Source organism: Oncorhynchus clarkii, chromosome 31, assembly GCF_045791955.1.
Source record: "Oncorhynchus clarkii lewisi isolate Uvic-CL-2024 chromosome 31, UVic_Ocla_1.0, whole genome shotgun sequence".
Taxonomy (NCBI): Eukaryota; Metazoa; Chordata; class Actinopteri; order Salmoniformes; family Salmonidae; genus Oncorhynchus; species Oncorhynchus clarkii.
Genome location: NC_092177.1, coordinates 40005503 through 40022420, shown reverse-complemented (window position 1 = coordinate 40022420; position 16918 = coordinate 40005503). Strand labels below are relative to the sequence as shown.

The 16918-nt window shown below is 42.4% G+C and overlaps 1 protein-coding gene across 1 annotated transcript; it reads left to right on the top strand.

The window, feature by feature from the left end:
- Nucleotides 1-2696: 2696 nt before the first annotated feature.
- On the top strand, nucleotides 2697-16186 carry LOC139390567 (protein farnesyltransferase/geranylgeranyltransferase type-1 subunit alpha-like). Its single transcript, XM_071137772.1, has 9 exons — nucleotides 2697-2920; nucleotides 3263-3348; nucleotides 5043-5157; nucleotides 5312-5416; nucleotides 5693-5819; nucleotides 7008-7156; nucleotides 7539-7601; nucleotides 13148-13319; nucleotides 14796-16186. Exons 1-9 carry the CDS (start codon nucleotides 2712-2714, stop codon nucleotides 14961-14963), a joined length of 1194 nt encoding a protein of 397 aa, XP_070993873.1. The 5' UTR covers nucleotides 2697-2711; the 3' UTR covers nucleotides 14964-16186.
- The last annotated feature ends 732 nt before the right edge of the window (nucleotides 16187-16918 follow it).

Below are 16918 nucleotides of genomic sequence, written 5' to 3'. Positions count from 1 at the left end.
CAGTCGAAGCCAGCGTTCGTTTCAAACCTTTGTGGTTTAGAGTTAGCTAAGTATACGGGGGTGCGTGTTTAAACGTTTCACCACAGCCGCTCTGTGATCAGACTAATACCAGTACTATACTTTCATCAGCTGTCTCCCAGAACTTAACTCCCCCCTCCCAGCTAAAGCCAGGGATGTGTTCAAGCCATCATTCTCAGATTGGCTTCCTGTCAAGGTCAGGATTAATTTACAAGAGCCCCGCAGCAAATCATTGAGTCTGGTGGAACCGTCCACACATTTTCATGCTTGACCGAAAGCCCCATATTCCAGGATCGACTGCCGCCATCCGTAAACGATCAACAGCCGTCACCATCTGCAGGTAACTCCAGTTTGGATTGCATCGTTAGCGACACCTGAAAACGGGTGACACAGGGATGGATTGGAAGAGTCCTGCTAGAGGGCTACCTCGTTATCTCCCTTATTAGAGACAGTTTTCCTCCTAGCTGTTGGAGAGACTCCCTCAAACAGGTGACACTCCCTCAAAAAGGTGACACACAGAGTAGGGGTTGGAAGAGCCCTCCAAGGGCTATGGTACTATTTATCCCGAAGTTATGGAACTGACTTTTCCGTCTTTCCTTATCTCCCCTGTCTTAACCTATTCGAGGTAGTCACTCTCAGCCGGACCAGGGTTTCGTTCGACCTGAAGGCACCTTCTGCTCCAGTTTGTTGCTATGTTAGGGCCATCTGCAAGCAGGTAACACAATGTATGGTTTGGGGTCGCCCATATTTGACTTTGCATTAATTCGGGAAGCATGGATCCCCAATGTCCTGGGGTAAGGACTCCTTAAGAGGGTCATAGTTACTCCTGCCGTTTACCCGCGCTTCATTGAATTTCTTCACTTTGACATTCAGAGCAATGGGCAGAAATCACATCACGTCAACACTCACATTGGGGCTTCACGATGCTTTGTTTAAATTAAACAGTCGGATTCCCCGAATCCGCACCAGTTCTAAGTCAGAAGTCCGAAGTGACTCCACCCGAACAGGGCGGGCGAGCGCCGTAGCTGGGGAGATCCGCGAGAAGGGCCTGGTGCGCGTCCAGAGTTGCGACCCCCAACCGCTGGACCCAACCCCCCACCTGCTCGCCAGACGGACACCACTCGGACAAACACTGGCACGCAGCTCATTGTGAGACCACGCACGAGAGACCGCGAGATGGGCCGCACAAAGAACTTCCAACGGTGGCGAATACTCCCCCAGCTGGCGGCTTGAGCCCAGCCCCACTTCACACCCCGATCCAGCCCTTAGAGCCAATCCTCATCCCAAAGTTACAGATCTGACTTGCCAATTTCCCTTACCTACATTGCTATAACATCCCAGAGCCTGTTCACCTTGGAGACTTGCTGCGGATGTGGGTACAGCCCGGATTGAGATTTTACACCCTCCCCCGGATTTTTAAGGGCCAGTGAGAGGTTACCGGACGCTGTCGGAAGCGCAACGCTTTCCAGGGCTGGGCCCCTCTCTCAGGGCGAACCCATTCCAGGGCGCCCTGCCCTTCACAAAGAAAAGAGAACTCTCCCCGGGGACTCCCGCCAGCTTCTCCGGGATCGGTCGCGTTACGGCATTGGACACCTTGCCGCCAGTCCGTGGACATTCTGAAAGTAGTTTGAGGTCATTAGGTCACATGACCAAGGAGCTATAGAAAATCTAAAGTTTACAAAATTAATGTCAAATCGTGTGAGATGAAAATGGACAAACTAAAGGGTGTGCAATGTGTAGGCCCACTGAGTGTACATTCTGATCCTTGTTTGAGGTCAGTAGGTTCAATTATCAAGAAGCTATTGAAATTAGAAACATTGAAAATATATGTAATATCGTGTGAGATGAAAATGGACGAACAAAAGGGTGTGCGCTATAGAAGGGTAGTCAGTCACATTCTGAACCTTGTTTGAGTCCAGCAGGTCATATGACCAAGGAGCTATTGAAATGAGAAAGTTTGAAAAATTATTGTAAAAACGTGTGAGATGAAAATGGACAACCTTAAGGATGTGGAATGTGTAGGCCCTCTACATTCTGAACCTTGTTTGAAGTCAGTAGGGCACATGACCAAGGAACTATTGCAATTTGAATGTAAAAAAAAGTTTCTACTTAGTTTAAGCTCCCTAACTAATTCAACTAAGAAAACAAAATGCTGCTCACATTTCCACATGTTTATTAGCTTTTCAAAGAGAATAAATGTCCAAATCGTGAAAATAAGACCTGTGCAAATTTTTTCCAACATCATGACACTTTGGAGTCTGTGGCTCAGGTGGTTAGAAAGCAATTGAGGTTTGAAAGCGCGAATATCCGTCGAATTTCCCAACCTGAAACTGGCTTTAACTCGGTTTTTATCATTTATGGATAGATCAGTGATGGGATAAATTCTTAAACTCAAAACGGTGAACTGAATCTCTCAGAAGATCCAAAACAATTAATCCAGTTTATTGAATAAAATACATGTTCGTGCCAAATGTAATATTCTCTTTGGTAAACCTGTGTGCATACTAACGAAACGCACACATATTCATCAATTCTTAAGGCTATTTATTCGAGAATGAGGTGACAGATTGCGGACATAAACGCAAAAGTTTTAAAAACGTTCCTTTATATACATTTTTATCAACCCCTACACGGAGCATACGTGCGCCAGTACACTGCTCCTTTACGATTAACAGAGTTGGACAAAACAGGAAATGACGTCCATGAGTGCAACAACACAGACGTCCGACCTTACAAATAAAGCAGCTCTTATTCCGCTTGCGACCGAAAGACCAGCTTATTACAGAATGTCAGGTATTGAAGAAACTTCAAATGTTTCCTCAGAATTTCAGGAGGAGAGGAGCGAGGAAGAGGTCGAAGAGGAGATTGGCTATGAAGACCCGTTCCGTTATGTGTTTTACAGGTAGGCTAAGCTAGCTAGTTAGGCTAGCGTTAAGTAGTGTAGCTAGCTGAACCAGTATCTAGACGAGTATGACGAGTCCGTGAAGTCAAAGATTCTTCTCTGTGTAGCAATACGTCAATTCCCCCCACTTCACTAGCCGGTGTGAGTTCGCTAATTAACGTTAGCTATTGTTCGCAGTAAGTTTACAATTAGCTAGGTATTCTTGTTTTCTATCTTTAATTGATTTAAAAGTGATACCTGAAATTCACGTCAATTGAGGTAGGCGCATTGGACGAGACTGAACAGTTGCCCCATTCGCTAATGTCTCTATCTTCACCTTCCCTCTCTCGCCCTCATGTACAGAGACAGGAAAGAATGGGCTGATTTAGAGCCTGTTCCTCAAGATGATGGTCCCAATCCTGTTGTGAAGATTGCCTACTCTGACAAGTGTAAGAAATTAAACTTGGCATATCATTTAAAACCAGCCATCCATATTGTTTTATGTTGTCAATGTCATGCATTTAGCCTACCAAATACAGTTGAATTTGGAAGTTTATATACACCTTAGCCAAATACATTTAAACTAAGTTTTAAACAATTCCATTTAATCGTAGTAAAAATTCCCTGTCTTAGGTCAGTTAGGATCACCACTTTATTTTAAGAATGTCAGAATAATAGTAGAGATTTATTTAAGCTTTTATTTCTTTCATCACATTCCCAGTGGGACAGAAGTTTACATACACCCAATTCGTATTTGGTAGCATTGCCTTTAAATTGTTTAACTTGGGTCAAACATTTTGGGTAGTCTTTTGGCCCTTTCCTCCTGGCAGAGCTGGTGTAACTGAGTCAGGTTTGTAAGGCCTGCTTGCTCACACACGCTATTTCAGTTCTGCCCACAAATGTTCTGTAGGGTTGAGGTCAGGGCTTTGTGATGGCCACTCCAATACCTTGACTTTGTTGTCCTTAAGCCATTTTACCACAACTTTGGAAGTATGCTTGGGGTCATTGTCCATTTGGAAGACCCATTTGACTTGCTTCAATATATGCACATTTTTCCACTCTTGATGCCATCCAGCCATTTTGTGAAGTGCACCAGTCCCTCCTGCAGCAAAGCACCCCCACAGCATGATGCTGCCACCCCTTTGCTTCACGGTTGGGATGGTGTTCTTCAGCTTGCAAGCGTCCCCCTTTTTCCTCCAAACATAACAATGGTCATTATGGCCAAACAGTTCTATTTTTGTTTCATCAGACCAGAGGACATTTCTCCCAAAAGTATGATCTTTGTCCCCGTGTGCAGTTGCAAACCGTAGTCTGGCTTTTTTATTGTGGTTTTGGAGCAGTGGCTTCTTCCTTGCTGAGCGGTCTTTCAGGTAATGTCGATATAGGACTCGTTTTTACTGTGGATATAGATACTTTTGTTCCCGTCCCAGGATCTTCACAAGGTCCTTTGCTGTTGTTCTGGGATTGATTTGCACTTATTGCACCAAAGTACGTTCATCTCTAGGAGACAGAACACCGCTCCTTCCTGAGCGGTATGACGGCTGTGTGGTCCCATGGCGTTTATACTTATGTACTATTGTTTGTACAAATGAACGCGGTACCTTCAGGCGTTTGGAAATGCTCCCAATGATGAACCAGACTTGCGGAGGTCTCCAATTTGTTTTCTGAGGTCTTGTCTAATTTCTTTTGATTTTCCCATGATGTCAAGCAAAGAGGCACTGATTTTAAAGGTAGGCCTTGAAATCCATCCACAGGTACACATCCAATTGACTCAAATTATGTCAATCAGCCTATCAGAAGCTTCTAAAGCCATGACACAATTTTCTGGAATTTTCCAAGCTGTTTAACGGCATAGTCAACTTAGTGTATGTAAATTCTGACCCACGAATTGTGATACAGTGAAATAATCTGTCTGTGAACAATTGTTGGAAAAATGGCGCAACGTAGATGTCCTAACCGACTTGCCAAAACTATAGTTTGTTAACAAGAAATTTGTGGAGCGTTTGAAACACTTAGGTTGGAGTCATTAACTTGTTTATGTGAACTTCAACTGTATCTCTGAAGTCACTTTAAATTATTTCACTTTGCATCAGAAACTTTACATTTCACACGTAACCAAACATGTTACTTTTGTCTCCAATAGTCACAGATGTGTATGACTATTTCCGAGCGTTACTGAAGAATGATGAAAAAAGTGACCGGGCACTCTTGCTGACAGCTGAAGCCATTGAGCTGAATGCTGCAAATTACACTGTATGGTAAGTACTGTATGTATACACTGTATGGTATGATTTATGAACAGAACAGTGGAAAACCAATTATTTTTCTTATTTTCCCCTCTATTGAAAATGAAATGTGCAAGATCATACAGAAAGGGTGAACTTTTCCTCTCTCCATTTTGTGTATGTGAAGGCACTACCGGCGAGTGTTACTGCAGGCCCTGGAGAAGGACCTAAGAGAGGAGATGAGGTACATCACAGCCATCATCGAGGACCAGCCCAAAAACTACCAAGTCTGGTGAGCTTTGACAATCTAGTGTCACGACCATAGTTGATTTTTGATGAAGCAGACTAAACTCTATTGGCCTTTAAGAACCTAATTTATGTCAAATATTGTGTACTATACTGTTAAAGAAATTAACAAATGTGACTGGATGACAACATCAGGCTGTTTGTCTCCAACATTGGGTTGTGAGCATAAAGACACATTTCCGTTCTCTGCAAGTTGGACAATAAAGTTCTTATTTTTCTTCTTCGGTTCTGCAAAGACTTAACCGTCTGCTCCATATCCTAGGCACCATAGACGAATGGTGGTGGAGTGGCTGAACGACCCCTCAGAGGAACTGGAGTTCATTGCAGAGATCTTAAGTCAGGACGCTAAGAACTACCATGCCTGGCAGCACAGACAGTGGGTCATCAAGGTATGAGTCTCAACAACCAGGCTTCTTTTGTAACCGATGGTGAATTGTTAGCTAGTTATCTGTGTGTGCGCTAGTCACTTGCACGATGGCCGCTACATCTCCTGCCCTGAGACTTAAAATCGTTGTCCTGGACCTAGCTGAACCTTTGCTTGCACCTTGGCTTTTCTGGGTCAATGGTATTAACAGTGCTTCTTGAGCAAGAAGTGTTGTTCTGCAGAGTGTCTCTGGTTAAGCCCAGTTTGGGTTAGGGACTATAGCGGCTCTGTTGCACATTCACAATCAAAATCACATACCTTCTAATGAGGCAGAGTGTATATTGGGCTCCTGAGTGGTGGAACGGTCTAAGGCACTGCATCTCAGTGCTAGAGGCATCCCTACAGACACCCTGGTTCGAATCCAGGCTGTAACACAATTAGTCGTGATTGAGAGTCCCAATAGGTTAATGCACAATTGGCCCAGCGCCGTCCGGGTTTGTCCGGTGTAGGCTGTCATTGTAAATAAGAATTTGTTCTTAATTAACCTCTACGGTCTCGATGTCTCTATACCGGAACGGTTGAGCTAATGTGCACTAATGTGATTAGCGTGATGTTGTAAGTAACGGTAAACTTTCCAGGACGTAGACATGTCTTATGTGGGCAGAAAGCTGAACTTACTGTTAATCTAACTACACTGTCCAATTTACAGTAGCTATTACAGTGAAAAAATTCCAAGGAGAGTGCACAAAAACAACTTATCACGGCAACTGGTTTGATACATGAAACCAAACAACGTTGATTACCAATTTATTTTTGCAGGTCTGTGTAAATGAAGTCCCATTTGAATTCTGCCACCAAACAGACTCTCTAGCTCTCTGAAATGGGCTGCATTTATTATATCACTGTGCAGTTTTATTTTAATACAGTTTTGTGATTGAATCGGTGTATTGTCTTGGAAAGTATCTAGTAGCGGATGGATCAAAAATATGATATCAGAATGAATGGTGATATCTGAACAAGAAAATCCTTTGTGCGGTAAATATTAATCACAAATCTGAATGGACACATGCCATTGGAATACACAATAGCAAGGACTATGGTGTGTTTGTCTGTCAGTACTAAATAAGTGTACTCCAGAAGTACAAGCTGTGGGACAGTGTATCTGTACTAAGTTAATTTGTGTGTGTCAGTACTAAAGTGTCATATTTTCTAGGAGTATAAGCTCTGGGACAGTGAGCTGGAGTATGTGGAGCAGTTATTGGAGGAAGATGTGAGGAACAACTCGGCATGGAACCAGCGGCACTATATCATCTCCCACACGACAGGCTACTCAGACCCAGCCATACTCAACAGAGAAGTGCAGTACGTACCTACTCTCCTTACAAACCATATCTCATGTCAGCCCCACAAACTGCCCCAGAAAATGAAAATGGGAAAGGCTTGGTCCAGAAACAACCTCCTAGCCGCTGCCCACTTGGCAATTCATCCTCCAAGCTCCTACCCACTCCATATATCTAAAAGGATGAGATGGGTATGAGCAGCATGGTTGTAACTCCACCTTGCCCTCTGATAGGCTTGGTAGGAGTTTAACCGGCATTAAACCTATCAAACCCTTTTGAATTTCCGTGGGTAAGGGATTGTTTTTGAAAATGCGGTAGGTCTTGTTTCTGGATTGGGCACAGTTTTCCAGTGTGCTATATCAAACAAATATGTGATAAATGTGTTCTCCTTTTGTCTTTTTAAGGTACAGCCTCAAACAGATTAAGAAGGCTCCCCACAACGAAAGTGTGTGGAACTATTTAAAAGGGTAAGCGTCATAGGATTCATTCAGTAGGGAATTAAATCCTACTTACTTTCTGAGTCTACAACGTTATGGGTAATAACACACTTGCCTTGCAGTTTCTATCCTCCACCAGCAGATGTCAGAAGTCACCATGTTTTTTTAGTTTGACGGGGGTCTGCAACCTTTGATTGGAAGAGCCCTTTTTTCCACACAAAAAAAGTGTTGAGCCGAGCAAGATCTTATATTTTCAGCACCACGGATAGCAGTCAGCTCAAATTACCATGAAATCTGACGTTCAGGTTCACAGAGCAGTGGACACAGAGCGGCTGTCTGGTGAAGGTGTAGAGAATCAATCTCGTGAACATACAGTAAATATGCTACAGGAGTGATGTTACTTTTTGATTTGGAAAAACAGTCTGGACAACACCCTGTCATTCTCTGCAAATCTCAAAGCAAGGACTCGCTCCTGCAGGTTCATGGGAGATGACACAACATCTGTAGAGTACGACCCTACTTCACACAGGAAGTGGCGCAGGTCCTAATCCAGGTACTTGTCATCTCCCGTCTGGACTACTGCAACTGGCTGTTGGCTGGGCTCCTCACCCGTGCGATCAAACCCCTGCAATTTATCCAGAACACCACAGCCTAGTGTTCAACCTTCCCAAGTTCTCCCATGTCACCCTCGCTCCTCCGCACACTCCAATGGCTTCCAGTTGACGCTCGCATCCACTACAACATCATGGTATTTGTCTATGGAGCAGCAAGCGGAACTGCCCCTTCCTACCTTCAGGCTATGCTCAAAACCTACACCCCAACCTGTGTAATAGGGATGATTTATTTTCTCCAATCTACCAAGTTTCAATACCGGGAATAATTCATATTTATCATGAGAATCCTGGGAAATATCGCAACAAATCGGAAGTGCCCATTTAAAGTGTTTAAAACCAAGATATGGCCACTATGCCAGGGTTCTCCCCAAATAGGCTTGGCTGCGGCACTATGTGAAGATTTCATAGCAAATTAAACTGATATTTAGTAATGATAGAGTGACTGTTTGATCAGGAATGATGTGAATTGCCAAACAGACGGTTCACAAATTCTGAGCGTTATCGTGTTCCTCATTTCAAGGCATTTCAGCAGTAAGCCATCTCGACACAGAGCGCACCCCGAGTATAGCGTTGTCGAATCATACATACTTTAACGGCAGTCAAACAAAAGTCAAATGTCCAAAGTTTCTAAGCTTGATAGATAACCTCGTTCAAAGAATGACAGAATATCTCCTATATTTTGGCCAAATCGAGATGTTTATACAGATGGCAGATCAGTTCTTGAATAACGGTCAGATGAAGAATGGAAGTAGTTTTAAATATCAAGATATCTTAACTGGGACTAACTCTGTTGAAAAAGAAATATCAATATCTACGTATCACACGTTCTCTACTGAAGCGCTCATGTGGGCAGCAAGTACGAGAAGTGAGACCTCTATTTTGACATGCATAGGCGAGAGATGTGCTTTGATAATGTAACCTATGGATTACAGAAGAAAGTTAGGAATTTTCAAGCAAGACAAGAGTCAGGATTTTGGGTTTCAGTGGGATTGGGACTGGATAGGAAAATAGCCTAGGCTCTAGGACAGGAGAAGATAACAATTCAGTGGCATGACAGAAAATTGTCTGTGACCGAGATACCTATGTAGTGAATTGTGCATAGGCCTATCAGAGGCACACGCTATTTTATAGGCTGCCCATCTTCTCAAAAAATCTGAAACCCTACCTCTTTAAAGTGTATTTTAAATAATCCTACTGCACCCCCCTCCAAAAAAAGATTTAAGTGAAGACTTCTCCCCCCACCAACCCGCTAGCACTGACTTTGCTGATAGCTACTTCATTGAGAAAAAATGCTGCAGTGATTAATTGAAAATCCCATATCAAGCCCCACAAGAAATTCTATAATGAAACACAGATGCATGTATTGTAATGCAAACGGATAGATTGTAATCAATATTTATTATACTGCTTTAACTAAAGTGTTGAAAAACAGAATAAAATAAAAGTAAGATGAGGTTTTAACACGTATTGTCCTGTATATTGTAACGTCGCCCATCTCAGGTAAGGGCTGTTTCAGTGAAGTATTACTGCCCACATGAGTCATGACCACAGTAAAATTCCACGACTTGCTAACTAACATCAGGTTGCTAATGGCCTGGTTCCCCACGCTCTATTGTCCCTCTAACCACTCTGACATCAATGCAAATGCAATCGAAAATCACATCAAACACTTGTCATCAACACAGTAAGCCTATAATACTTAAAAAAAATAAAAAAATAAACTCATAATTGTGCTGATCAATTTGAAGAAAGTTGAAACAGTGTAAAATATGGTTGTTGTGGATGTTGTTTCAAAGCCTAACATAACGAAATGGACAGTGCTTTCTAAGGTGATTAATTCAGGACACCCATATACATATTTGAGCTTATGTATAGGCATAAATGAGCCCAGGCTAAATGAAAAACCTAGATTCAAATTATGATTGTGCTTTTATACAATACATAGCCGACTGCATTATTATGCATGGAAGAAAACATCAAGCAAAATGGATTTAAGATGTCTTTGGGCCATACTTGGTCTAGCCCAGGTATTCCCAAACTGGGTTACGCTCAATGCCGTCGGGGTTACGCCAAATAAAAACACGTTTCAAACCGTCCATTTTATTTTCCAACGGGGCTATACATTTGGGTGAGGTTTTTTCCTCGCCTGGGTAGCCTTGTTTCACTGCCAAAAATAAAATGAAGCCATCTAGTGTTCAGCTAAATAACAACACAATGTCAAATACAGGTAGCCGAGTCAAATAATTAACATCCAATCACATTAACCGTTCTCTCGCGGGAATTCCACTAACGGTTCCGTATGTAGCCAAACGTAGCTTCTACTCATAACGTTTGCTCGAAAATGGATAAATGGTTAAAACAAAGTAAGGCCTGCATCCATAGAGGCACATACCAGCTCTACTGGTAGTACTGCTACTACCAGCAGTACTACACCTGCACCTGTCGACAACACAAGTTGTTCTGCTTCCACATGCACATCCAATGCTATCCTCCGTAATTCTACGTTTGTTGTTAGCCCAGCTAGCATGGACACTGACAGTTGTGAATATGATGCAGCCGAAGAGCTACTGCCTCCTTACCCGGGAAAGCACCGAACAACAGACAGGGATGTTGGATCATCGAAGAGGTGCAAATATGATGAGAACTGCATTGATTTGGGGTTCACTTTTAAATTGGTAGTAGTGCCTTTCCTCAGGTACAGTACTTTTGCACATAACACACGGTCTCACAACTCGATGAAACCTTCACTCATGTGCAGACATTTAGAAAAAAATCATGCCCATTTGGAGAAAAAAAAAGCCATGGGAGTTTTTTGAGCAAAAATTAAGACGAATTTCGAGTAGTACGACGTGTATAAAAGCAAGAGACCATTTTTAATAAGAAGGGACTAGAAGCGTCTTATATGGTGAGCTACCTTGGCTAGGACAGGCAAGCCCCACACTATTGTGGAGGACTTAATTCTTCCTGCTGCCACGGATATGGCTGGGACAATGTTGGGGGAAAAGGCCCAAAAAACTTTACAGACAATGACTTCATCAAACAACACTGTTTCACGAAGCATCAGTGACATGGCAGGAGATGTTTTGAAACAATTACTGCTTGCATACAAGCCAGTGAATTCTATGCCTTACAGCTGGATGAGTCAACAGACGTGGCGGGCCTGGCACAGCTTCTGGTATATGTCCGTTACATTTATGGTGCCAAGGGAATGCATGACCGCTTGAAATATGTTTTGGATACTACAGTGAAAATGGTTAACTTTGTTAACGCAAGGCCCCTGAACTCGTGTATTTTCTGCACTATGCAACGATATGGTGCGCTTGTTATCAAGGTGAAAAGTATTGATGCTTTTTTTTACATTGAGAGACAAGCTTAAAGTTTTCTTCACTGACCACAATTTTCACTTGTCTGACCATTTGCATGATGACGAGTTTCTCACACGACTGGCCTATCTGGGTGACGTTTTTTCTCATCTGAATGATCTGAATCTAGGAATCTTACAGGGACTCTGCAACTATATTCAGTGTGCGGGCCAAAATTGAGGCTATGATTTAAGAAGTTGGAGCTCTTCTCGGTCTACATTAACAAGGACCTTCCTCCAGTCCACTTACCGATATCTGAACAAGAGTCATCGAAATTGCAACAAGCGGTTCTGTAATTTTTATTAATCATAAACCACTGCCAGATTTCTGGATTGGGCTGCGGTCAGCATATCTTGCCTTGGCAAATCACGCTGTTAAAACACTGATGCCCTTTGCAACCACCTACCTAGGTGAGAGTGGATTCTCGACCCTCACTAGCATGGAAACTAAATACAGTAAATGATTAAGACACTCCAATACAACCCAACATTGCAGAGTTATGTGCACCCTTTCAAGCACACCCTTTTCATTAACCTGTGGTGAGTTATTCACAATTTTTGATGAACAAATAAGGTTCTATATGTAAGATGGTTACATAAAGAGCAAAGTAACTGATTATTATTATTTGTGCCCAGGTCCTATAAGAGCTCTTTGTCACAACCCGGCTCGTGGGAAGTGACAAACTCACACTCATTCTTATGTTTAATACATGTATCGTATAGTGTGTGGCAGGCTTACAATGATGGCAAAAAACAACATTTGAGAGTGCGCTGACCCTGGTGCTAGATGGGGTTACGCAGCTGGAGGTTCAATGTTTGAAGGGGTACGGGACTATAAAAAGTTTGGGAACCACTGGTCTAGCCTCTACTCTAAAATTAAACAAATTCAAGTAATCGCCTTTGAACTGTATTATGCATAGTGGACTTAAGCTCCAAAATGTATACTCATGAGTCTGGGAGAGAACGTAAAGCCCTAGGAGATGCTGTTGGTTCACTGATTGTGCAGGTCAGCTGACAGCCTACAATTAGTGAATTTGATTTTGAATAGCCTAGTAAAGACTAGATTAAATTGAGAGTAGTCTGATGGCGGTTGAAAATATGATCACTTGATGAGAGAAGAGCTGTGTGGCCTGAGGCAAGGAATGGAGCGCACTTTTTTTTGCTACTTTCTCAAATCATCAATCTCCTACAGTCATACCATTCAGCCCATATGTTTTGATTTCTAAGGTTTATATCATTCTCAACTAATGTTGTCAAAACTCTAAATATAGCATATAGGACTTGTTTCAAATAATCACTTTTATGCTCAACACAGCCACTTCATATGCGGACTTGCTCCATAAGGGGAGAAAGAAAAAAAAATGGCACTGCACTTAAGCATTTCTTGTCAGCTAAATTAACATGTCTACAGCCTATGGCATGGAGCATTGCCAGATAACATAGGTCTACTGTAGGGAGGCTCAAGGGGAGGTTGAAGAGCCACATGTGGCTTGACCACCTGGTTCCCGACATGGTTTAGGAGCTCTGGATAGGAATACTGCTTTTGCAGAGTTGGTCAAAGTTTTTCACACCCCTCTCTCCCCCCTTTCCCCCACACCCAGGATTCTACAGGACCTGGGCCTGTCATCCCACCCGGGTCTCCTGGAGCAGATTCTGGAGCTTAAGGAGACCCACTGCTCGCCCTACTTGTTGGGCTTCCTGGTGGATATCTACGAGGACTTCCTGGAGAACACCTTGGAACACCACGAGGAAGTCCTCAGTAAGGCTCTGGAGGTGAGCAGGACTAGGACCTATCTGGGCTAGTTTAGCACATTGTCCTACTAGACTTAAAGGGATAATTCAGCATGGGGACCTATCTGATTTTAAAAGAAGAGTTCAACATGGGGACTTCTCCCACTTCAAAGGATAGTTCAGCACATGGACCAAATGTATGGGAAAATGGGCACTATCTTATTTGGTATTACTCTAGAGTTGGGATTATACTGCTTTAAACTGATTTAGAGACATATGGTGGCAGAAGTGGGATTGTGCACTCAGCTGAAAGTCTTTAGACTTTGAAAGTCTCAGCTGAAAGTCATTTCCTGGAGGATGCGAAGGGAGTGCACATTTTTTAAATTTTAGCCCACCAGTAACACGCTTGATTAAACTAAACACCAAGCTTTGATGAGTTGAAAGAAATGTGCTAGCGCTCGGCACAAACAGAAATGTGCACATTTCATCTTGGGGATCCCCTTAGGAATGCACTGGGAAACTGGTGTAGATGCTGAAGAACTTGGCAACAATGTGCAGAGAATGGAAATTGTGTCTTCTACCATAGCCGAGACGTCTCCTTCCTTTGTTTACCTCGAGTGTAAAACATTGACTGAGAGTCAATCAGTGTGGAGCAGCCCTCGCACAAAGAGTTCAAGGCTGAGGAACAAGGAAAATCAGTCGGAATTATTCAACAAGTCGGATTTGAAAACGCTTTATCCTATCGCACCGGATCTCTTGCATGTTATTCCAAGTCTCCAATGACAATCTCCCTGGCAGTGTGAGTGACAGATCGTATGTTGCCGCTATTTTCGGCAACTAAATGCTAGGCTGTCTGTCGGAGTTAATTAGGTTTCTTGGGAAGTGTTTTATTTAAAAAAATTGCTGCTGTTTTCAACTGTAAAAAAAAATAACACAATTAAAACGTGTCTATGCTTATAATCATCAACATGGGCGTTGTCTGTCAGAAAAGGCACTACAGGAGCTCTGATGCATATTTGCATCTCCACTACTCAGAAATGCATGCAGCAGGAAGGGATTTCATTCAATTGGTTGTTGAAAATGAGATTCTCTTAGTTTTCCTCTTTATTTACTTAGAAAATTGATGTTTCTCAACGCTAGTGCATCCGTGAGAAGTGTAAACGGTATGTTGAGGAGCCCACTAGCCAACTACTTCACTACCAGTACTTCTACCATGGCTATGTTAGCTGTGGTAATAGATCATTTGATTTGCACATAAGCGAACAAGCAAGTGTTAGCAAATCAGCCCAAAGTTCCAAACCCTTGGGTTGCAAGACTATGCAAAAAGAAACATTTTGATTTGGCTTTTTTAAAATTTTATTTGCATAAGTGAACGTTATCTGGTTTCACCCCACACAATATCAATTATTCCTTTAATATTTCTGCTCTGTTTAAATAGATCTCTTGTCCATCTCTCATCCTTTGCCCCTTCAACCCTTTAATCCTGCTATATCCATAACCCTCTCTCTCTCTCCCCAGCTCTGTGAGCTCCTGGCCCGTGAGAAGGACACCATCCGGAGGGAGTACTGGAGCTACGTGGGCCGCTCCCTGCAGACTAAATACGGCTCCAGTGACTCCTCTACCACCACCAGCGCCCCAGGATCAGACTCAGGCTCCGTTCACCAGGAGACACCCTGCAGTAGCTGAGGGAAGATATAGAACTCAATGGGAGTCAAGGGAGCAACCGCTTTTAACCAGCCCAAGTTTGTTTGGCAATAGCATTACCACATAAAATAAGATAAGTAACAAAATAAACACTTGTAACTTACTGTAAAAGAGGTAACTCACTCCAGATAAGTGTTATGAGATCGGGTTGGATCATCCCTGGATTTCCAAATATGGACAGCTGCTGTCATTGTCATGTATTGAAGTTTATAGCCATAGTTGAGCTAGATTGGATGTTGATTACGTGAGTGTGTGGTAACGAGTCATTACTGTGAAATTAGGCTCTTTTTGGATTTGTTCTGCTACGCAGTACACAGGAACACTGTAGCTAAGAAGCCGTTAAGCCATTAACAAATCTCTGTGTAGATTCATATTGATGACGTTGCCAAAACACTGTATAACCACACTCTGCATTGCTGTAGGCTACAGTCTTTTGTACGCTAGAACTAATTATGATTATTCTAAACTGGAAGTTTTGCCCTTGTCTTTTTTTTCTCTCGATTCCAACACACGCCTCATTCTAACATACCTACTTTTCAGTCGTTCACTCTACTTGGCATAATGGGCCTGTGTTTTGAGTTCAGCCAGTAATCGTCTCATCTGGATTCGCTCCCACTAACGAGCGAGATGAATAAAACACATCCGCTCATTGAACAACCATTTCACCGTATTAGCAGTTAGCCACTGAGCTAAAATACATTAACCAGGGATTGTTTTTGGTCATTTGGAAATTACACATCGGAAGCATGACTCAATCGCAATGTCTTCCCCAAATGAAATTGGCCCCGTGTTGCGAAACACTATTATTTTTTTTTACTTTGCTTCGACTAATTTATAGCTGATAGATTTGGAGGGGGAAAAGCGTATCATCTTAAATCACTGGGCTAAAAGAGTCAAATCACAATTAAATGGAGCAGCATGAGGTTAGCTTCCAGGCTTTCTTGTTAATTGATTCTGGAGCCATTGCATCCATCTCTGCAGCTCCAGAGGCCATAAAAGGACCGCTGGATCAAGTCGTTGGATAGCTGAGAGTGGGAGTACCCTTCATGGGACTGTTTCACTGGGCCAGCTATGGAAAGTCCGGTCATCACAAGATATGAAGGGTTGACCTTTTTGAAATGGATAACTGCATATGGTTCCATAACAATGTATGGCTTTTACAGTGCTGTAAGTGCAACATGCCTTTCAATGCAGACATTTTTCAAAAAAACGGTCAGGAGCATTGTTGTGAAATCATGAAGACTTAAGATACATACGACAAGTCTTACAGTACAATGCATTATAACCATATAATGAATTATACCTGTTGGATTTAATCAAAATGTTACCCACATCAGTTGTGCTGATTCTCTGTAATTCCTCCCAGTCGCATCAGTATTTAAGGAGCATAAATAATTGGGCAGAATGTAATCAGATCTCATAAATGCCGGACAGTCTAGGGAGTCGGCCAGACAACCTAGCGTCCATTAGCACACGCCACGCTGATTAGCAAGATTATAGGCATATTATCTATATTGACAAGATAGCTGAGTGAATGCTCTAACAATGTAAATAAATGTCATCAATGATTGAAGGCAGGTGAGATCAGGTGGGACCATTCTAGCCAATGAGAGATTAAATTTATATTTTTTATTTCACCTTTACTTAACCAGGTAGGCAAGTTGAGAACAAGTTCTCATTTACAATTGCCACCTGGCCAAGATAAAGCAAAGCAGTTCAACACATACAACACATGGAGTAAAACAAATACAGTCAATAATACAGTAGAAAAATAAGTCTATATACAATGTGAGCAAGTGAGGTGAGGGCAAAAAAAGGCCATGGTGGTGAAGTAAATACAATATAACAAGTAAAACACTGGAATGGTTGATTTGCAGTGGAAGAATGTGCAAAGTAAAGAGAGAAATAATGGGGTGCAAAGGAGCAAAATAAATACA